This window comes from Equus asinus, chromosome 10, assembly GCF_041296235.1.
Source record: "Equus asinus isolate D_3611 breed Donkey chromosome 10, EquAss-T2T_v2, whole genome shotgun sequence".
In the NCBI taxonomy this organism is placed as follows: Eukaryota; Metazoa; Chordata; class Mammalia; order Perissodactyla; family Equidae; genus Equus; species Equus asinus.
In genome coordinates, this window is record NC_091799.1 from 41552408 (window position 1) to 41575074 (window position 22667).

A 22667-nucleotide genomic window follows, 5' to 3' on the forward strand; every position below is an offset into this window, starting at 1 on the left:
CACTATTAGTTGAGACCTTGGCGTGGAAACCATGGGTGCAGAGTAAGTAAAACTGGGGAGATTTAGGGCAGGAGAATAATTTGATTGACTAATCAAGTGCATTTTCAGTTACTTCCCCTTTTTTGTACTTTTAATTGGGCTACAAACTCTGTTTTGAAAACTCAGCTGTATGCTGTGAGTAGCCAACCTGAATACAGCAGTGCATGGAGAGGTGTATTCTGCACGTGTACCGTAACAGCCAGATTGACGTGTGCACACACATATTCAGAGATGGGAAGGTGAAAGTTCGGAGGTGACGTTTACAATGTCTAAGGTATAGGAGAAAGGGAGGCCTTTTGCTCAATTAAGTTAGAATTACAGAGTTCTGGTTATTTGGATTCTGTACTCACAAACTAAAGAACCTGGACTTAACCTTAATTGAACTATCCCAGAAAATGTAACTAGTCATAGGTAGAACAAGTGAGAGCAATTTCCCTTAAATCCTTGATTCTAATTTTTAAAGGCAGTAATATATCAGAGAGGATAGATTTTACCTTAAAGTAACAAAGAATGCTTACACAAAGCAAAAAAAAACCCAAACAGGTTTAATTATTAAAACAGATGAATTAACAGGTTTATAACAACCATTAACTAAGGGAAGCCCTAGAGCCAGAAATAAGGATTTTAAAATTGCATGCAAAGTCTAGTTACCATAAAAACCAAAGCAATACCAAAATATCTCAGCTTCCTAGCATAGACTCCAGTTCTTTTTATTTCGAACTCTTGGTAATCAAAATATGTACACTTTTACATGCTACCGGCAGGGGAGGAAAAAGATTATTTCATAGGACTACAAATATCTTTCATAGATGGGAGGGCATAAAAAGAACACTGCCTTCCTCCACCTTTTCCAGCCCATCTTGGGGAAAAAAAAAGGCACTCCCAAAGGTTCCTTGGTAACACCTTTGCTGGGTTTGTTAATTCCTCAATCTTTACATGTAATGGTCCACTCATTTTACAGATCTGGGAACGACAAGGCATTGGAACTGCCTTTCTTTAACTCACACACCAAATGACTGGCTTTCTTAAATAACAAAAACTTTGGATACCAGTTTCAAAAAACAAAAACATTCGGGCTTTGTTTCCTTGAAAATTTAATCATATGCTTAATTACCAGACTTTGGCATGCACAGCCAAACATATCACAGAACTGAAAGAACCACCATATAAGATGGTGGCAGAGAACTCTTTGAATAATTAGTTTTCTAACATCAGCTGCTTCCAGCTCCCTTGTACCAATGCAACTTTGTCCTTCTCCTTTTATTAATTACGACCAAGTGCTCTGAACCTGGGTTTAACCTCTCTGCTGAAAGATTTGTTAAAGATACTTAAATTACTGAGTCTTTTTTTATGATCGTCAAAACAAAGAGTAACGGAAGTCTTCAACTGCCTGTGGATAGCTGATCACTATTCACAGAATCTTTAGAAACCATTTGCCTGAGGCCAAGGAGAATTTGCTTTATCACTCAATCTGACTCATGTTGAGCCACACTGAAACTTGGGTACCTAGTCTCAAGTCAAACTAAGCTTAAACATTTCTCTACATTTACTGCATCCATGTAGTGTGCAATTTTTGATGCTGAAGAAGAGAGATGCGGCAATTGAAGGCTTCACCACAAGCATCACATTCATGGGTTTCTTGGGTTTTCACCTCTGCATGGATCTTCTGATGGTTGACAAGGCTGCGCTGTTGACTAAAGCTTTTGTCACACTTCTCACACTTGTAAGGTTTCTCGCCTGTGTGTATTCTCTGATGCTGAATAAGGCCTGAGTTCCGGCTAAAGGCCTTCCCACATTCATCACATTTATGGGGTTTATTCCCTGTGTGAACACCCTGATGTCGAATCAGATTACAAAGTTGACTAAAGCTTTTGCCACACTGTCTGCACAGATAGGGTCTCTCACCAGTGTGGATTCTCTGATGTTCAATAAGAAATGAGCTCCGACTGAAGCTTTTCCCACATACAGTACACAGATAGGGCTTTTCACCAGTGTGGATTCTTTGATGTTGTACAAGATGAGCACTGACACTAAAAGTTTTCCCACATTCATCACATTTATAAGATTTTTCCTTAGGATAGACTTCCTGCTGTATAACAAGACTGCAATTTGGATCAAAACTTTCCTTAGTTTCATTGTATGAATAAGTCTTCTCTCTGGTGTGGATTCTTTGATGCTGAATAAGACCTGAGCTTCTACTAAAGGCTTTTCCGCATTCCTCACATTTATGGGGTTTGTCTCCTGTGTGAATTCTCTGATGACGAGTAAGGTTGCAGAGTTGACTGAAGCTTTTCCCGCACTCTTTGCACTGATAAGGTCTTTCACCTGTATGGATCCTCTGATGTTCGATAAGAAATGAGCTCCGACTGAAACTTTTTCCACATTCAATGCAAAGAAACGGCTTCTCACCAGTGTGGATTTTTTGGTGTTGTATAAGGTATGTACTTAATCTAAAGGCTTTCCCACATTCACCACATTTATGGGGTCTTTCCCCAGTGTGAATTCTCTGATGTTCAACAAGTAATGAATTTCGACTAAAGCTTTTCTTACATTTGGTACAGTGATAGGGTTTCTCACCAGTGTGAGTTCTCTGATGTTCAATGAGGTGTGACTTCCAGCTGAAGGCTTTTCCACAGTCACTACATTTATGGGGTTTCTCACCTGTGTGAATCCTTTGATGTTTAACAAGGCTCCTTCTCTGGCTAAAGCTCTGTTTACACTGATTACACTGATATGGTCTCTCTCCAGTGTGGATTCTCTGATGTCTAATAAGGGTTGAGCTCACACTAAACGTTTTCCCACAGTAATTACACTCATATGGCCTTTCCCCAGTGTGAATTCTCTGGTGTTCAATAACGAATGAACTGCGACTAAAACTTTTCCCACATTCATTGCATTGAAAAGGTTTCTCACCAGTATGGACCCTTTGATGTTGAATGAAATGGGCCTTGCGCACAAAACCCTTTCCACATTCTTCACATTTATGGCATTTCTCTTCTGAAGTTGGTCTCTTACGGATAATGTTAGTGTTTCCTCTGAACATTCTCTGTTCCTGGGTCAAAGATTCCCTTGGAATTTCCCATAAAAAGATTCCTCTCTGTTTATCTAACCTACCAACAAGTTCAAAAGTTTCTCTACCCATGGGATCCTGGTCAATTTCACTTTTGATTCTTGTAACTATTACACCCTGTGGTTCCACTTCTTCCTCAATTTCCTCAATTTCTTGTTTCACAGTTGGCTCCTCATCCTTATCTCTGTTCAAAACATCTGGAATAATACAAAGAAAACAGAAACATGAGCCAAGCTCTTTGCTAGCAAGGAGAAACTGTCAGAAAAATAAGATAAGATAAATTAATCTACTATGTCTATAAAATGTAGTTTACTACCTCACGGTACTGTTGAGAGGATTAAGTTAGTTCATATACATAAAGCACTTAGAACAGTCTCTGGCAAAGAGTATAAGCTATATCAATATTATTATTTAGTATTAGTTATCTGATGAAATGAAACGTTTTTCTTGGAGAAGGGGTATGAAAAGAGTGATTACTGGGCAAAGAATGAGTTAGTAGGAACAAGTAGAGTTGGGAGGAAGCGCTGATAAATCAACAGTGAATTATGCGAGGTAAAATGGGCAAACAAAGAAATAAAACAAGTAGTGGTAGGAGGAATGCTATCCAGGAAGAAAGAACAACATAGGAAGAAAATAGTAGGTACCGGAAAACTTAGGATGAGACAGCATTATTGGAATGTGAGTACACCAAATAACTGACATAAAGGAACACATAAAATGATGCTGACAAGGATAAAAGACAAAAACCAAGGGAAGCAACAATTCATTCACTAACAATAACTTATTGCAATCAAAAGCATTCCAGGCATTGTGTAATGATCCCAGATTCAGAGATAAAACATGAAGCCCTCTACCAAATGGAATGGATGACAAGTACAATGGAGAAAGAAAATAACATAACAAAGAAAGAAAATAATATGATAAAGAAAATATTAAGTAAAGTAGTCCTTTATCAAGAGATAAAATGGCTTAAAAAATAATAGGTTGAAGTGACATGGAGTCTATGATAAAGAAAGACGGAAAAAAAATAAAGGAACATGGTCAGAGCTAATGGAAGAAACAAAGACAGAGAACTTTGCAGTAGCTTATGACTTCACCTACCACAAATCATACCACGTTCTTGAAGTATACATGATTCTCACTCCTTTAAGATGTAAGACCCAAATTGGAACCACCCAATTCCAACTGACAAGTCAGCATGACATCTAAGATATGAAAATCCTGCATGTGTTGGAGGAAAGATAACATAACAGTCTATGATGTAAAAGAGTGGCATATAGGACACTTAAGTCTGCCTCTGACTCCTTTCCTGATTTTCTATCTCTTGCCGCCTGTTGGATAACTCCACTAGAAGATTCTATCACTACCAAATTTATATTTGGCCCTAAACAATTCCCTTTATCAGACCTCCTCTTTTCTCTCAATTTTCCAGTCTTGTAACTGTGAAGTCATCTTTGAATTTTCTTTTCACTTACTTCAAACCAGTCATTAAGTTATTCTATTCCAAAGAAAACCTTCTCTCATCCCCTTAAGAAACTAGTAGAAACTTTATTTCTATGTAGGCTACAGTCATGTGTCACTTAATGATGAGGATACATTCTGAGAAATGTGGTGTTAGGTGATTTTGTTGTTGTGTGAACATCATAGAGTGTACTTACACAAACCTAGATGGTAAAGCCTATTACACAGCTAGGCTCTACGGTACCAATCTTACAGAACCACCACCATATATGTGGTCAGTTGACTGAAACGTCATTACATGGTGCATGATCGTACTTACAGTGGTCTGTCTCAAATTCACTTTCAGTGGACTGGGTTTTCTTTCACACGATAAAAAAGAGTGAAAGAACTCCCTCAACTTTCTGCCCCCTACCTGTAAAATTATCTACAATGGTACACGAAGATATATCCCATTCCTATCCAAGGCTAATCCATCTACCCTCTCTTGATCCCACTTGTTCGTCTGGGTGCTTGTTCAGTTATTACCATTTTTTCCTCTTTCTTCAATCTGTATTCTCCATTGACATGTCCTACCAAAATACAAATATGCTCAACTCTATCTTGAACCTGAAATCCTTCTCTTGATGAAATCCAAGCTTTGAAAGAAACCTTAACACTGTAGCTCTCCATTTCCTAACTGTTTTCCATGCCCAACCTCTTCCCATTCAGTGTATTCTACAACCTACTGTGAAATCTGGTCTCCGTTTCCAGCATCTAGAGAAACTTCTCATTAAGTTACCAATGACTTTCAAATAACAAACACAATGGACATTTTTTCAGTCCTTATTTTACTCAGCAGCCTCTCACACTGTTGACTACTCCCATCTCTTGACACTGTTTTTGGTTTCTATCCTATCATATTCTTCTAGTTCCTTCTCTACTTCTCTGGCCTTTTCTAATACTGCATTTCTCTCATGTATTTCTCTTCCTTGGTCAACTGTTTAAGGATATTGTTACCCATATTTACATCCTTATCTCACTCTCTGAATAGCACCACTTAGAGATGTCTCAAAAAGGGTTCACAATTAACATGATCACCATCATCTGCTGTCATGTCTGTCTCCAGCTCTAATCATCTTCTCTTGAGAGGCATCACCAGCCATTACATTGAAGTCCTAAAGCCACAAATCAACCTGGATTTCTCCCTTTTTCTTACCGTTAATCAATCTCCAAAATCAATGATTCTACTCTCTAGCATCTCCCTTCTTTCCATGATTTCCCTGGATGATTGCAAAAGCCATCTAATAATCCTTAGCTCTGGTCTTTAGGCTGCCCCCACACTACATCTACTTCATTGAATTCAGAGATATCTTCATAAAATGGAATTCTAGTCATATTACCACCTGTAGATTCATGAGCACTCCATCATCTCTAAGATCAAAGCTTTGATTTCAAAGCTCTTTATACAATGATAGGCAGCAGTTTCTGACATGGTCTCTAAGCCTCAATTCACTCTCCTACCACTCCCTCACACTTTAAGTGGGCAAATTCCTTGCGTTATATAATCTTTTATGCCATTTCTTTGCATATCTCATTTAGTAAATGTCCCCTAATATTGTTTACCTGGCAAACTCTTGGTTTCTCTTTAAGACTCAATTCAAAGCAACAGTTCCTCTACAAAGCCTTCACCAGATAGATTTAGGTGTTGTTTTTTATCACCAGCCCTTGTCCATAAATGTGTTACAGCTATTATTACACTGCACTTTTAACTGTTTGTGTTTGTCTCCTCCATTGGATTATAAATTCCTGTGACAAGGGCAAGTCTCTTCACAATGTTTACTCAGTGGACCTTGTCACAGGGCTTTTACTCAAAGGAATAAGACAAAATTATCATTATTTGCAGAAGATATGAATTTCTATCAAAAATTCCTCAAAGAACTAAATGAAACAGCAACAAAAGACTAATATATAAAGTAAATATTGATTCTTAGTACCAAGATAACCAGTTAGTAAATAGTCCAGAAAAATAAAATATACTCTTCACAATAACAGAAACCATAAAACCTAGGACTAAATCTAACAAGAAACATGCAAGATTCACCAAAATAATCATAAAATTTTTCTGAAGGACATAAGACAGTTAAGTAGAGTCAACCAAATTGCTGAAATGATTCAGTACTATAAGGACCTCAATTCTTCCCAAATCAATCTATGAAGCTAACTGTATTCCAATCAAAATTCTATGAACCAATTAAAAAACCCCAACGAGTCTAAATCTCAATTGGAAGAATGCAGAAATCCAGTTAAGTATTCCTGAAAAAGCATACAGAAGAACGACTTATCTTACCAGACATACAGTGTGATATATTGCTAAAGTAAATAAAGCAGAGGGGCAGTGGCAAGAAAATAAATAGGTCAAACAGTTAGGTAAAGAAAACAAGTGAGTCTGGGCTTCCACACAGAGCAGCCTAGAAATGACTACCCATTATATATCTGGGCCTGACAGCTAGAATCAACTCCTGAGATGTCTGCAATGCTTCTATTACATGTTCCCATCCTATGATCACAGATAAGTTGCCTAGAAGACAGTTGACTCAAAATGCATCTCTCCCAGGAATCTGGAACTGAAACTGAAATTGCTAGTTATTCTGAATGTGACTAGAATTGTAACCTATCAACTCAGAAGCTAAAAGAACAGCAGCATGTGGACACAAGGAAGAAAGACTAGTGTGCAAAGAAGAAAGAAACAGAGTACAAAGAGTTAATTCCTGATTTCCTGAGAGTGAGCCAATTTTTGATTTTAGTCCTTTTCTGATGTCCTGTTGCAATCCTGCTCATATTTTCCACGAGCCATCTCTGTCCCTATAATAACTTCTCTTACTGGCTTAAGCTAGCTTGAGTTGATTCCTATAATCTTTAATCAGTTTTAATAATACAGTAGCTGAAGGGAGAGAGAGACAGCAAGGAAATGGTAAAGTGCAGGGGCCTGAACTTTAGGACAGAACAGGAACTGGCACATATTTCCTAAAAAGGGGCAGACAATAAATATTTTTCATTTTGTGGCTTTGGTCTGTGCTGCAACTACTCAACTCCACCACTGAGGCATGTAAGCAGTCACAGATAACACATAAAGGAATGGGCATGTCCATGTTCCAACAAAACCTTATTTACAAAAACAGGCAATGGGCCAGATTCGTCCTGTGGACCACAGCTGCCAATCCTGCTATCCAACAGAGTATAAAAAGTTTTCTCGGTAAAAGAATGAGAGAATGGGGAAGAATTTGCATTCCTAGGGCTAGGACAGTGCTTGATAACAATTTATTCAATGGATGAGCAGTGGAACAAATAATTGAAGAGAGACAATAGTTAAAGAAAAGAAACAATGAGTTTAAGGTTTTGTAGGTACACCAATTTCCAATTCTGTCAAGGTCCAACATGGCTCAGGTAGACTGGAGAGAAGTCACTAAAACTGAAGAAGCTGATTTCCATTGAAAGAACTGAAAAATCAAGAACTGAGAGGGCAAGCTGTCAGCTGTATCACCACTGAAGTTATTAAAGTTTTTAAAGAAAAATTAGCATGAAAATGAAAGTTATAAATAAAGAGCCAAAATTTACACAGCTAGAAGAGCGTTGTGTTAAGTAAAGCAACACGATGAAGTGGAGGAAAACACTACAGCGGAACAGTCGAGTAATCATGCTCTCTCATCAAGGAGATGGAGATACAGTCTACAGAGAAGGATGAGAAGATTGTAGAGGAAGAAATAATAACTGATGAAAAGCTGTATTTCGCCAAAATAAAGAAGAGAGCCTGAAAGCAGATCACAGATGGGCTCACTGCCACACCTCTGTCCATATGGTACTCACATTTTGCAGTACCAGGGACAGGCAAGGCTGGGCATTTGCCTGGTTCTCTCTACCACGATACCATATGTGTGGATAAAGCTGGCAGTGACTCAGAGACACCACGGCATATTGGAAAAAAAAAATTAGCAGCTGATATGGCTGAAGATGGAAGTACTGTGCAGGAAATAACAGATGAAGCTAGAAAACTAGGCAGGAGCTATATAGGGAGGTCCTAGTATGTAGGAGAAGCAATTAAGATTTTTATCCTGTAAGCTATCAAGAATCATCAGAAGCCGTAAGTCGTTAACTAACACAAAATCAGTTTGGTGGCAGTAAAGAGAGTATATTAAAAGAAAGGGAGACTGGTGGCAAAAGGCTAATGCAATAATCTAGTCAAGAGGTAGTGAGTCTTAAGTATATTCACTCAGTCATTCAAATATTTAAGAAGCATATAATACATGCCTGCTCTGTACTAAGTGCTAGAGAAATCAAATGAAAAAGATATAGTTATTGTTCTCGTGGAAATCAGTCTGGTTAGAAAAATAACACAAATGATTGTAGTACAGTGTGATAAATTCAACAATGGAAGTGCACACAGTAGCACAGAGAAAGGAGTGCTTAATTCTGAAGAGGAGGCCCTTGAGATCTTCATGGATTATTTGAGATTTGCCAGGTGTGAGTTACTTACATGGTTTTCAAAAGGAGGTGACTAAGAATCTGGAGTTCAAGAGAGAAGACAATGACAATGATGGTGATGATAGCAGTCAACATTTATATTGTACTTACTACGTTAGTCTGTGTCCTAAATGCTTTACATACATTAACTCAGTTAACGCTCACAATAGCACTAACAGGCAACTGCTATTATTACTTCATTTTATTAAAAAAGAAACAGGCACAGAAGCGTGAAGTAATTCACCCATCGTCACAAGGCTAAGTGGTGAAACCAGGATTTCACTTAGGCAGTTAGGCTCCATAATGCCTCTCTCAGGTGGAGGTAAAGATTTGGCACTTACCATCACACAGTGGTCGCCGATGCCCCAGGTGTAGATATGGTCCACCAAGCAAAGTATACAGACTGACCAGAAGTCTGAGAATGCAAGACAATGGAAGGCAGCAATAAAGAGTTTCAAGTTATCTATAGAGAGGCGGAATAAAATAAAGTCCCGAAAGAGTCTACTGCATTTGACAACTGGGTTATTACAGATGAATGTTAAGCAATTTAAGGGGATGGCAGAGGCAAGAAAAGGGGCTTGGAGATAATGGGAGGTAAAGAAGTAGAGAACACACATTAACTACTCGTATAAACTTTGGCTGGGAAGAGAATGAGTTGCAGGTTACAAGGAATAGCAAGAGGCAGACTGGCTCAACGAAGAGTTTTTTCCCCCTTCTCCTCTCCCCAAGTGGAAAAACCAGGAATATGCTTATCATCAGAATAAAGGCACCAGGGGAGAAGGAATAGACACTGAAGCTGTAAAGCGAAAAAGAAAAAGATGACTGATGAACAAGTTCTTGGAGAAGTGAGAAGACAGGAGGAGCCTTATGTGTGCAGATGAGGGGTAGAAAAGTTGAGAGTTCATGTCTAGAGGCCTCTGTCTTCTCTGTGAAGCCGAAAGTTAAGGTCCACAACCGAGTGACAGACTCAAGCAAAAAACTTTAAGTTTTTGAAATAGTCACTAAATGGAACAGGGGAATTAGCAAATCAAAGATAAGAAATTTGATGAGATGCAAAAACCCAGTGGAGACTAGAAGGAAGAAAAGCCAGGCATATATACAGGACATGAATCCCTTCAGTTAAAGAATTTCTCCTGCTGTGTTTAGCAACTCAGGTAGGAGAAAAGAAAGGCACAGTTTATAACCAATATAGGATTTGAAGTTTACAGAATGGGCAGAGCATAATGACAAAGCAAGAGAGCATGCTGGTGATAATTCACAGGTCCATGGATTAGATGAAGAGGCAAAGTCAAGAAGAGATGGATAGCCTGGGAAAAAAATCAGAGAAGTGGAGGAACAGGAAACATCATTAAGAATGAAAGTAGGAAAGGAGTAGGAGAGGTAGAAAGGTAAGCAATTATAGTAAACTCCACAGGAGCAGAGATCATGTCTGCTCCGGTCACCCCTGTTTAGTCAGTCAACAAATACCTATTGTCTGAATAACTGGTCAAAGACCAAAATATTGGGGTTTAAGATTTGCCTTAAACAAAATGATAAAATTGAGGAAGATGACCATTGATGTGAACTGCTGAATAAAAAGGGAAAGCAGGGTCCCTGAAGACAATACGGTTAAGATACAGTGAGGCTTAAGGATTGACTGCATCATCGATGGTGTGGGTTACCCTAGAGAAAACTCTGGAACACACGACAAAGTCTATGTGTGAGGGACCAAAAAAAAAAAGTTGACAGATGATAGTGAAAAGGAATTGAGTGTGTAGAATAAGACTGCTGAGGCCTCAAAGGAGAAAGATTTGGTTTGAAGATGGAAAACTAATGCTTTGGGAATAGCACTGAAAAGCTGGGAGAACAATAACTTCTCCCTTTCAGCCTTGAGACAAAGGATGGGGAAGGAAGAGGAAGTGGGAGAATAAGCAGCCCCTGCCAGAGAAATAGTGTCCTTGGGAAAGTGCCAGGTTTCAGTCAAGGCCAGGAGGGGTAGGGAACATTATGTGAAGAGGAACAGGGGCTCCAGAAGGCAGAGTGAGAAGGGGTGGGAGGAAAGCAGTGGGAGGATGAGCTTGGAGGGAAAGTACAGAGCAATATGGGAATGAGATTATGAAGATAAAAAGCCAAAAAGGCTTGTATTTTGGTCAGTGCAAGGATGTTAGGGATGAGAGTCATGGAAACAATGACTGAAAAGGTTGAATCAGAACTTTGGAACAAAGCAGCTTTGGTACTGGTACTGGTCCAAGTGTCCTCTGAGTCTGGTATCTAATAGCCCCTTAGATATTGGATTCAGAGAAACAGCAGATTCTTACCCAGTGACACCAGGTTTCCATAATTCTCCATCATGACATCTTTATACAGGCTTCTCTGAGCTGGATCCAGATAATCCCACTCCTCCTGGGTAAAAAACACAGCCACATCCTCAAATGTCAGCAACCCCTGAAATAGTATGATTTCTGTAGTCAGTTCTTGTCGTCTCAAGGACAATTCTACCACTGAAAGTAGCAGAAGCAATCACTTATCAGGGCCGAGTAGGCTAGGAGGAACATGGTAACTTCGAGTTCCAAATGGGGCCCAATTCCGGGAACCGACTGTAACAGACAGGCACCTCAAACTACAGGATAATTGAGCTGGTTCCCTGTCCCCCGTAACGACGGGCTTAAGGCTAAGGCTTTTCTGGTTCAACAATCATGCCCTAATATTTTCATTTGAAGAAACTGCCCCAAGGCCTCCCCAACCTTCCTGCTCCTCATTGCCCCGCTCCAATTCTCTATTTGCACTGGCTTGAGACCCTGTTTAATTCAATTCCATGAAGTTGTGTAAGCGTCTACCTTGGGTCCAGGCATCGTGAGAGGCACAGAAGACACAGGGGAAGGTCAAAAATGGTGCTTTACCTGGAAGAACTCACAAACGAGAGCACTAGTTGGCAGCATTACTAATTTTCTCCAGCTGATTTATCAAGTCGCTCTTGAGAAAAAGGAGCCAGTGGGCAGTCTGGAGGCGAACCGCACCCAGAGCACTAGGGGGTACTTCCTCGCACCGCGCTGGCCCTAGAGACCACGGTCGGGGCGCTGGGGGGGCGGTGGCGCGGCCTAGCTCCGGTGGCGGCGAGAACGGGGATACCTGGAGGGGCGACTCACCTTTGGCTCCGGCGGGGGGCTCGGGGAAGCCATCTCCCGGACAGAAAATCAGGGCAGGAACGCGCGGCGGCCGCACGCAAAGTAGCCTCCGGTGAGGCCTACCCGGCCGCGGGAGAATAGGCCCGACGAACGCGAGGCCTCCAGAATGGGTCTGGCCAAGTCCTGCCTCGGTCCCCGAGCGGTCACGACCCCAGCAGCATATCACACGCGCTATTTGGCGTCCCCCTAACTCCCAAACCCCCTCTCCTGCCAGGCTACGCAGCCTTCCAGGCCTTGCTGGCGCCTCCTCCCCGTTGCCAGTTCCTCCTCCTTTCAGCCAAGAAGCGCTATGACCGCCCGCCCCCGGACCAGAAGGCGTCACCCGGAACCTTCCCGGGACCCCCACCAACTACAACTCCCGTCACGCTTTGAGAGAGCGCCTCGGTCCGGCCTCCGCCGGCAATGGCTACTGGACTACATTTCCCGGCATACAAATGGAGAGGGAACCCCTGGTGAGTCAAGAAAAAAGGAGCGCCCGCCACTAAGCTTACACTCGATTGGCTAGTCTTGGTGCGTCACTGCCGGCTGGGGGCGGAGCTGTGGTCTGTAACTCCCCTCGGAGATGGCGGCGCTCTGGGTGTCCGGCGTTACCCGAAGAGGCCTCACGTGGATAGTCTCAGGGGCGCCCCGCAGAGAATTTTGGTCTCGATTCAGGTAAAGCGGAAGGGTAGTCGGTGGGTCACATTTACGGAAAGTAAGGAGAGAAAGTAAGCAGGATGAAGGGACGAATTAAAAGGGAGTGTGGTGCTATTAAGACAGGACCCTGGGCTTGCGGCTGAGAAAGTGCGTTAGGATTTTGAGTGTTGAGATCTCTAAGATTCAGGGATGAAGTGCAGCCTCCTCATTTTGTTCGTTTGTTCATTCGTTGAGTCGCTCGACAGAGTTGTTACACGCCTCCTCCTGCCCAGCATTTCCCTAAGTAGGACACAGCAGCGGAAACAAAGTCCCTTCTCAGAGCTTAAGTCCTCTGACTTGTGAGGAAACTGAGGCCCCACAAAGAGGAATATTTTGCTGAAAGCTACGAAACAAGTTAATGGCACAGCTCCATCTAGAACCCAGGTCTCTTAACTCGCCATCCATTGCTTTTCCCACAGCGCTGTGTGGAAGCTTTTGAAGGTAAATCTCTGATTCAGATATGTTAGGATATCAAAATTTGTGGGAACCTCAGGGAACAATGTACACATTCAGATTTCAAACAAAAACTCCTTTAGTCCAGAAGGATTTTTGTTATCAGCTCAAGTATTTTTTAGCTTCCCCCCTTTTTTGGTCAGTGTTTGTTATTATTTCTCAAAGCTCCTTCAAATGTGTTCCATTCATTCATTCCGCAAATATCTGTAGAGAGTCTACTATATGCTTGGTATCTGGGTGTTAGAGATACAGTTATTAATGAGACAGACCAAATCTTTGTCCTCTTAGGGCATATGTTCTGGTGGAGGAAAAAATGAACAAATGTAGAATATAATTTCAGAAAGTGGTAAGTTATGAAGAAAACTAGAGCAGTTTAAGAGATTACTGAGATGGAAGGAATGGATTACATTTCATTCTGACGAGATGTGACTGGAGTAGTTTGAGGAGAAAATGAAAGGTGAGGAAGTAGAGACTATAAGTATACACAACTAACTCTTTTGATAAGTTTTGTTGTAAAGGAAGCTGGAAGGAATATGAGGTCCATGAAGAATTTTTTTCTTTAAAGATGGAAGATATTACAGCATATTGTGTACCCCGGGGATCCTCTAGTAGATGGGGAGAAGCTAATAAAGAATCGGTGCAGAAAGAGGGATACATTTCTGGAAGAGTCTTTGGGTAGACAAAGAGGAGTAGCATTACAAACCATATTCTTGGCCAGACATCGTGCATTTCTGGTGCTTCCTCTATCTGTGCAGATGACCAGTCCCAATCCGATGCCAACTCCTTGGAAAACGGGAGTCAGTTCATGAGCAAATATTTCATTAAGCACTGAAATGGTGTATCAGGCAGATTCCCTCACGTTGGCCCATGTACTCAACAATAGTTATTCAAGCACTTTTCAAAGGACCTTACAATCAGTAAAACAGGTCTCTGTATTCAGGACTTCTTAATCTGGCACAGTGGTTCTTAACCGGGGACAGTTTTGCTCACCAAGGGACATTTGACCATGTCTTTTGGTTATCATGACTGGAGGACAGGAGGGCTACTGGCATTTAGTGGGTAGAGGCCAGGGATGCTGCTAAGCATCCTACAATGAACAGGACAGCATCTCGCAACAAAATTATTTGATCCAAAATGTCAGTAATGTTTGGGTTGAGAAACCCTGATCTAGTAAGACAAGTAGAATGTAAATAAAATTAAAACTCAGGTAGAATGCGATATGCTCTAAGAGCAATATAAAGTGCTATAGGAAATCAGAGGAACTTGCAGTTATATTTGGTTGGGGAAATCAAGTAAAGCCTCTTGAAAGAGACTAGTTTTGTCCTGGAACTTAAAGGGGAAGTGAGAAATTGGTGGTGATGGAAGGCATTTCAGACAGGATATAACTTGAACTAACACATGACCTTAGGAAAATGGGAAACAATATAGTTGACGTTAGGAAAATGGGAAACAGTCGTTTAGTTTGGGTAGGGCATAGAGGGTGTATAGATTAGGGGGAGATGAGGTTACTGAGGCGGATTGGGTTTGGATCTTGGAGGACTGAGAATCCTAGACAGACACCTTACTTTCTTCACCCATCCATGGGAATTCTTAGAGCGTGTAGAATCTAATGAGCTTTTGTTTTCTGCCTGTGCCAGTTCAATTCAACTATAAGCTTCCAAGGCCTGGAACCCGTCTTATTCTTTCTTCTCTCCACAGTGCCCAGAAGAGTAGTAAGTGTGCAAATTATTTGTTGATTTAGATTGATGGGCAAGATTAAGTCTGGTGTTTGTCAACTTGTTAACTTCATTAATGCAGTGAACTAAAGATGCACATATTTGTTTGATCATTTCAGGAAAGAGAAGCCAGTGGTGGCTGAGAACACAGAAGAAGTGAAGGAAGAACCTATCTTAGTGTGTCCACCCTTACGAAGCCGAGCGTACATACCACCTGAAGATCTCCAGAGTCGTTTGGAATCTCATGTCAAGGAGGTTTTTGGCTCATCTCTTCCCAGCAGGTGGCAAGACATCTCCCTGGAAGATGCTCGTCTGAAGTTCAATTTCTTGGCGCGTTTAGCTGATGACTTGGGCCATGCAGTGCCTAACTCTAGGCTTCATCAGATGTGCAGGGTCAGAGATGTTCTTGATTTCTATAATGTGCCTGTTCAGGATAGGTCTAAATTTGATGAACTTATTGCCAGTGATCTGCCTCCCAATTTAAAAATCACTTGGGGTTACTGAGCAATTCAGAAGAGGAACACATTGAGATCATTTTTTTTTCCCTCTGAGTGAGGGGGCTGCTTATCAAACCTTTGGATACTTGACCATGTGAAATCCTATCAGAACTCTTCTCTAAACCCACATTTTCTGTAGAAGAAGGCATTGTCTCTTTTTTCCCTCATATTATCATGAATTGACAAATAACAGGATTTTCTTTTTTCACACTTGCTGTACTTGTTTGTTTTTTTATGGAATCAAGTCATTAATATTTTATGAAACCTTTCTTCTCCAGAAGACACTAGTTAACTTGGGTTTAAGATATGAGGCCATTATGTGTTCAGGTGTGGTCTCTATTCTTCATAGGCATAAAAGAGTAGATGCAAGAAAAAGTTTTAATTTTGTTAGAACTCTTAAATCTAAGATGGTATTATATATAGTACATAGACAAAGAAACTGAGATATTTTAAAAGAAACATAAAAATCTATATTGTATATTATAGAAAGTTGTTTCACTGTTGGCTTTACTGCACGAGGAGAAATAGTAGAAAATGATACTGTTCATTCTGGATGAGTCTCTTGGAATTAAAGTAGATTTCTTGAAGTGAGTTGTATGTTTTAATTTTTTTAAAGGTGAAATTTGCTATTCTGCCTTATCATTTCCTTAGTTTAAATATTATAAATAATGAAAAAATTAGAATATATGCCAACTATTAAGTGCTGACTCTTTTAAATAAGAGATATGCCAGATTCTATATCTCAATGAATATTCTCTTCAAAGGAGATGATGTTTATTTCAAACCATTTATCTTTTCTGTAATTTTTTAAAAGTGGCCTTGAGTACCTGTGAGTATCCACTAGGGTAGTAAGTCTTTGCAGACTTTGAGGTACTAATTTTGTGGATATTACTCGAATACCAAGTTACCAGATGGTTCTAAATCACAAAATGATTAAATGAGGAAGTGATTAGGGATTATTTTTTATCAGACTTTAGATACGGCTACAGAGTAATGAGACAAGAAGAAGGAATTTCTTATCTTGGCTCTAATAATTCTGAGAGAAAAGTGATAGGTTTTAAACAAAGGAAAATTTCATTTATTCTCTTTGCCAAGGTGACTGCTTTGACGAGGGCAAAAGTCAGTTAGGTATATAATAATTTATTAGAAAAATTAGGTACAATACAGTCATGCTCTATAAATGTCATCAGCAGGCAGTCAGATTTTCAATAACCTCTACATTTAAGAACTAAGTCTGGAGTGCCAGAGTAGAGCCCTGGAGTTGAACACTGGAGCTGTTAGATCTTTTTTGCTTCTGTGCAAAGGGTTCAGCATGGAAACATTTGCATTTTACGTACAGGATTTGGTTATCTCATTTCCCACACAACTTTTACTTCCAACCTGGAGACAGAACAGTGTGCAAAGGGCAAGATGGAAGTAAGGGATGGTAAGGGCAGGATGGAAAAACACTTGGTTTCAGCAGGAGAACTGCAAAACCGGGCTTCACATAAGTGTTAAGTTGGAAGAAGGTACTCCTTTGTAGCCTGGAGCAGTGTTCCTCAAAATTTAATACATAGATGAATCACTTGGGGATCTTTCAAAAATGCTGATTCTGGTTCCACAGTCCAGAGTGGGTCCTGAGTTTCTGCGTGTCTGAAAAGTTCCTAGGTGATGCTGATAACGTTTTGAGTAACATGTCCCTTGTTAAAATCAAAGGCAGAGGGAAACCAGCCTTGAAGCTTCCCTGAGCAGACAAAACTAGTTTCAGTCCTGAATTTAGCATAATTTCCAGTCACTTTGGAGACACTGTCTTCTCGCTGTTCTGTTTAAGCTCCTTTGTAACAATATACCCCTGAACCTCATTCCATGTTTTGGTTTGAGTGCTCCTGGTTTACAAACTGCCTTTTTGGTGTGTGGACAATAAATTTTTACTAATTATTTCTTCGCTGGTTCATTGGTTTTATTTTGGCTGTTTCTGATCCTTTGACACCCTGGATTCTGGTATTGAGGTGGGAGATAAATACTGCCCTCTGCAACAGTAGTTAGTCCTGGAGAGTTTAGCTAACAGGTGAGGGAAACTGCACACCCCTCAGGAACTCTAGAGGGCGTCGCTGGTTCACAGTCCAGTACAACAACTAGGTCAGAATAATGACCTCTAGTTTTCCTGAAAAGATTAACTTAGATTTTCTAACTGGTTTACTGAGGTAACCAAACGTGTGATGTTATTATAGAAGGTTTACATTTAAAAAAATTAAGTGATTGCTATATAAAAGTTATCAATAATTTTTACTTAGTTGGGCTTTTGAGTTGAGCAAGTATGCTTACATAAAACCTGCTAACAAAATAGACATTCAGAGTTAGTAGAAATTGGTCTTCTATAAACAGTATATATATTTCCAGCAGCATAAAAAGGGCTTCTCATCTGGTTTTTTTTTTATTTTAACGTGATTTTTCTGATTATAAAGGTAGCACATTTTTTTTTAACAATTGGGAAAGACGGAAAGCCAAAAAGTAACATTTCTATCCCAGTGCTCAGATAATCACCTAACATTCTGGTATATTTCTAAATGAAAAAAACCTTTTTTCCTGTATTTTAAAATTTTCTGTGACATCATGTCCCCTTGCCCCATTCACATAACGAACATTTCTGCTTGTCTTTAAATAGTCTTGAGAATAACAAATTTGCTTAATAGCTTATTATTTCAAAACTGGATATTGTATAATTATTCAACCCATATTTCTGTTATTGGATATTTAAATGATCAGTTTTTATGTTCTTTTTTTATCTGGCGTTTCTAGTTCATTGAGTATTGGTCTGCCATAACACTCCCTTCCACTCAGAGATGGAAGTCGTTCCAGTGTAAATTTAGTGACTGTAAAGTTGGGAATGGACAAGTTGGTCCTGCTGCTTTGACTGGTAATCCCACTAGCATAGGTTCTGTGTATCCTAAAGTATAAAGTGACAAGTACCTTGAACTCAATCGTATCTGCATGCTTGAACTTAATCTTACCTATAATTACCTTTTTTCCATTTCACTAGCTTGTTTTGCAGTGCAAAAGTCCTCAAGTTTTTACTTGAACGGTTTCTGGAATCAAAAGTAATCTCTCAAATTAACCTCTGATTCCACAGAATTCCAATGTTATTCCTAGTTGTACAGTAGCAGACTGCAGCTACCGTCACATTTCTGCTTTTTCCATCGTTGAAATGTCAAATTCAAAATATTTAACACTGATGCAACACTAATCATATACTGTTCATATTCAAATGTCACCAATGTTCCAGAAATAACCTTCGTAACAATTTCACCCCCGATCCAGGATTCAATCCTGGTTCATGCTTTGTGTTTTGTCGTTATTTCTACTTAATCTCCTTTACTTTGAAACAATTCTTCAGTAACTTGTATTTTTACAAGGAATTTATTCATTTCATCTAAGTTGTCGAATTACTGGCATAAAGTTGTTCATGGTATTCTCTTATTTTCCTTCTGATGTCTCTTGGATCTGCAGTGATGAGCCCGCCTTCGTTTTGAGTATTTGTTATTTGTATTTTATCTTGTTTCTATTTGATCAGGCTAGCTTGAAGTTTATCAATTTTGTTGCTCTTCTTAACTAACTTGTCTTTGTTAATTTTTTTCTATTGTGTAGTGTCTATTTCATAGATACCTGCTTTTATTTTATTTCCTTTCTTCCATTTACTTTGGGTTTACCTTCCTCTTTTTTTTCTATCTTCTTAAGGTAAAGTCTTAGGCTATTGATTGTAGACCTGCTTTTCTAATGTAAGGCATTAAAATTATAAACGTCCCTTTTTAGCTTTAGCTTCATCCTACAATTTCTTTATATTGTATCCCTATTATCATTCAGTTTGAAATATTTTCTAATTTCTGATGTAATTTCTTCTTGGACCCATGGATTACTAAATTACTAAAAGTGTGTTTGATTTTCACACGTTTGGGGATTTTCTAGCTCTCTTTTTATTAATTTCTAATTCCACTGTGGTCAGAGAAAATATTCTATAATTTCAATATTTTTACACGTATTGAGGCTAGTTTTATGGTGAAGTTTATGGCCTATCTTGTTGAACGTACCATGTGCACTTGAAGTTGTTGGGTTCTACAAATAACAATTAGGTCAAGGTCATTGATAGTATTGTTTAAATCTATGCTTTTACTGATTTGTGTCAAGTTGTTCTATTAATTACTGAGGGAAGGATGTTAAATTCTCCAACCACGATTATGAGATTGTCTATTTCTCCCTTTAATTCTGTCAAATTTTACTCCATATATTTTGAAATTCATGATTAGGATTTATGAATTTTTTTTTTTTCCAAAGAAGATTTGCCCTGAGCTAACATCTGTTGCCAATCTTCCCCTATTTTGTATGTGGGTTGCCACCACAGCATGGCCATTGACGAGTGGTGTAGGTTCATGCCCAGGAACCGAACCTGGGCTGCTGAAGCAGAGTGTGCCAAACTTAACCACTAGGTCATGGGGCCCGCCCTAGGATTTGTGATTTTTGTAATCTTGTCATCATTATGTTTTATCTCTGATAATATTCTTGATCTTGAAATCTACTTTATCTGACATTAGTATAGCCACTTTGAGTTTCCTATGCTTACTGTTGCATGCTATGTTATTTTTCATCCATTTACTTGCAATCTATCAATGTGAATTATATTGATACTTTTTCACCACAATCCTGACTCTTGGTAATTCCTTCTTTACTTTTGTTCAAAGATTTACTCTAAAAGTATGCCTTATGGTTTTAGTTTAGCACATATAAATTTATAAGATTCATTTATGTGAGTTCATTTATGCCTGTCATCTAATAGTATTGTGTTTGTGAGACTCATCTAGATTGTTGCATGTAGTTGTGATTCATTTATTTTTATTGCTTTATAGTATTCTACTGTATGCATATGCCAAAATTTATTCATTCACTTTATTGTTAATAGATATTTGGTTGTATCTAGTTTTTTAATATCTTGAAAAATGCTGCTGTGAATATTTTTGTACGTATTTCCTGATGCACTTGTGTGCACATTTCTGTTGGGTATATCTCTAGAAATGGAATTGCTGGGTCAAAAGTTATTCATATTGTCACATTTAGTGGATAATGCCAAATTGCCTTCTAAAGTGATTGCATCCATTTACATTCCTTTAGCAGAGCTTGAGTCTTGGTGACCCATTTCCTAACCAACTCTTCTTATTTTCAGAATTTTAAATTTTTGCCATCTTATAGGTATAAATATACCGTATGATTTTAATTTGCATTTTTCTGATGACTAATGAGATTGAGCCTTTTTTCCATATGCTTATACTTGTGTTTCCTCTTCCATAAAGTGTCTGTCTTTTTCTCATATTCAACTGAGAGTTTTATAAATACAATTTTTTAGGAATTCTTTATGTATTCCGCTTAATAATTCTTAATCAGTTTTATGGGTAGCAAAAGTCAATCGCAAGTTAGCTGCTTATGTTTTCAAGTTTTTTATGGAGTATTTGGCTGATCATTTTATGGAGATGGTGCTTTTATTTTCTTGTCGTGTAAAATCTCACTAGCGCTCCATTCTGTAGCTGTCTCAGGAGCCCCTGTGAATTAGTTGAGGAGCAGGAGGGAATCGGGGGAGATTTGGGGTTATCCAAATTCTGAAAATAGAAACTGTGCCCAAGAAAAAGTATTTGTTACCCGTTAGTGTGGCCACATTTGTAATTCTCAGCTAGTTCAGAACGCTTGGGTGGTAAATCCAAGCCCTTGACTTTATTTGCAGAGGAAGGATATCCCCAAATGGTACCAACAGAGGTCAAGCAACTTGTTTATAATGAAAACTAATAAAATATATGAGTGAAAGGTAGGGGCTATCACCAAGGGCAGGAGATTTAGAGAACGTAGAGAATGAAAAGAGGGAAAATAGGAGAGGACTCAATAAATTTCTAAAGTTAATAGGAAACTAGAGTAAGAAGTGGGCACTAACTGGTACTTCTCTTACGTTAGCTCGGTTAGACTACAAAAGACATCTTAGAGGTTTTGACCATCAGAACAACTCTAAGTAGTGTCATTCTTCCTTTACTGCTAGAAATGAGGGCTCAAGAGGAAAAATTCAGGTACTTTGGCTTGTTGTCATAGCTCTCTCTTCTCGGTTGATTGGAGATGGTTTAAAATCTCAGCTCCTGAATGAGAGATAAATCGGATTATTAACTCCAGTGTTTGGAATTTAGCAGGTCATGAGGACAAACAGTCTTTCTGCTCATTTTATAATCTCAGAGAGCTGTGGGGTTCCCAGAGTGCTCAGATAAGGGTATGTCTGTTGACTCGGATTTTGTTTAGAAAGGACATCAATAGTGACTTGTGAATATGAGCATATCAAGCCAGAATTTATATTTCTGAGGGAAAATGAAAGGCTATCTGAAGTTACTTGTTAACCTTTCATTATTCTATCTTCCCCATCCCCATTAATATTTCTCCCTCTTTTTAAAGACTATTTCCTAGAAAATTATAGAAGAAACTCTCTTAGTCTGGGAAGCTGAATTATGTTCCTATTTTTATTTTGTTTGAAGGATGATTTTAATTTAATGTAAGTCTAATGACAGGTTAGAGTTACATTCTGTGAAAATATTTCTTGAAAGTTGACTATGTAGGGACCTGGAAATGGCCACCCCAAGATATGTCTCTTTGGCATCAGGATTATTTGAGGCTGATTGCTTTTGATAAACTGGGACAGGCAAGGAGGCTCTGAGGAATGGAACTTGCCCTTCATTAGGACACATTTCCATTTGTAAGGTAAATCTCTATCTGTAAAAGGTACCTCCCTCTCTGTACCAGGAAGAAGAAAGGAGATGACCTTCTCTCTAGAAACTCTTAATCAATACCAAAGGCAAGGACTTAAATCTGCATTTTATTGTGCTTGTCTGGTAACCTCCTGTAACTAACTTCCCTCCCCCTCCCAACGTTGGCATTTCTTTAAGGATTAAGCATCTTTCCTTAGGCTAGGAACTGATTGCTGCGCTCACCTGTGACCGCCCAGCTCCAGACAATCGACTTGCCTTCTGCTACGCCCACCGAGATAGCAGACCACTACCTGCTGTGTCCATCAAGCACTGTGCCGACAGGGCAATCTTGTGAC

General features: G+C 39.3%; 2 protein-coding genes across 4 annotated transcripts; one reads left to right on the plus strand and one right to left on the minus strand.

The window, feature by feature from the left end:
• Positions 1-570: 570 nt before the first annotated feature.
• Positions 571-12578, minus strand: ZNF189 (zinc finger protein 189). 3 transcript variants are annotated; one of them, XM_014842210.3, is made up of 3 exons: positions 12193-12578; positions 11365-11449; positions 571-3306 (listed from the first exon to the last, which is right to left on the minus strand). In XM_014842210.3, exons 1-3 carry the CDS (start codon positions 12223-12225, stop codon positions 1586-1588), a joined length of 1839 nt encoding a protein of 612 aa, XP_014697696.1. In that variant the 5' UTR covers positions 12226-12578; the 3' UTR covers positions 571-1585. The 3 variants fall into 3 exon arrangements, with proteins under 3 accessions (XP_014697696.1, XP_014697697.1, XP_014697695.1); XM_014842211.3 differs by having other exon boundaries at positions 11365-11446; positions 12193-12566; XM_014842209.3 differs by having other exon boundaries at positions 11365-11491; positions 12193-12555.
• Positions 12579-12720: 142 nt separating this feature from the next.
• Positions 12721-17492, plus strand: MRPL50 (mitochondrial ribosomal protein L50). Its single transcript, XM_014842212.3, has 2 exons — positions 12721-12885; positions 15194-17492. The coding sequence occupies exons 1-2, from the start codon at positions 12794-12796 to the stop codon at positions 15576-15578; spliced, it is 477 nt and encodes a 158-aa protein (XP_014697698.1). The 5' UTR covers positions 12721-12793; the 3' UTR covers positions 15579-17492.
• The last annotated feature ends 5175 nt before the right edge of the window (positions 17493-22667 follow it).

Coding starts and splice junctions, on each gene's coding strand:
- ZNF189 (XM_014842209.3), bottom strand. CDS start 12,225: ATGGCTTCCCCGAGCCCCCCGCCGGAGCCAAAG. Junction 11,492..12,192: donor GCCCCCCGCCGGAGCCAAAG/GTGAGTCGCCCC, acceptor ATACTATTTCAG/GGGTTGCTGACATTTGAGGA. Junction 3,307..11,364: donor TGGAAACCTGGTGTCACTGG/GTAAGAATCTGC, acceptor GTATTATTCCAG/ATGTTTTGAACAGAGATAAG.
- MRPL50 (XM_014842212.3), top strand. CDS start 12,794: ATGGCGGCGCTCTGGGTGTCCGGCGTTACCCGAAGAGGCCTCACGTGG. Junction 12,886..15,193: donor GAATTTTGGTCTCGATTCAG/GTAAAGCGGAAG, acceptor TGATCATTTCAG/GAAAGAGAAGCCAGTGGTGG.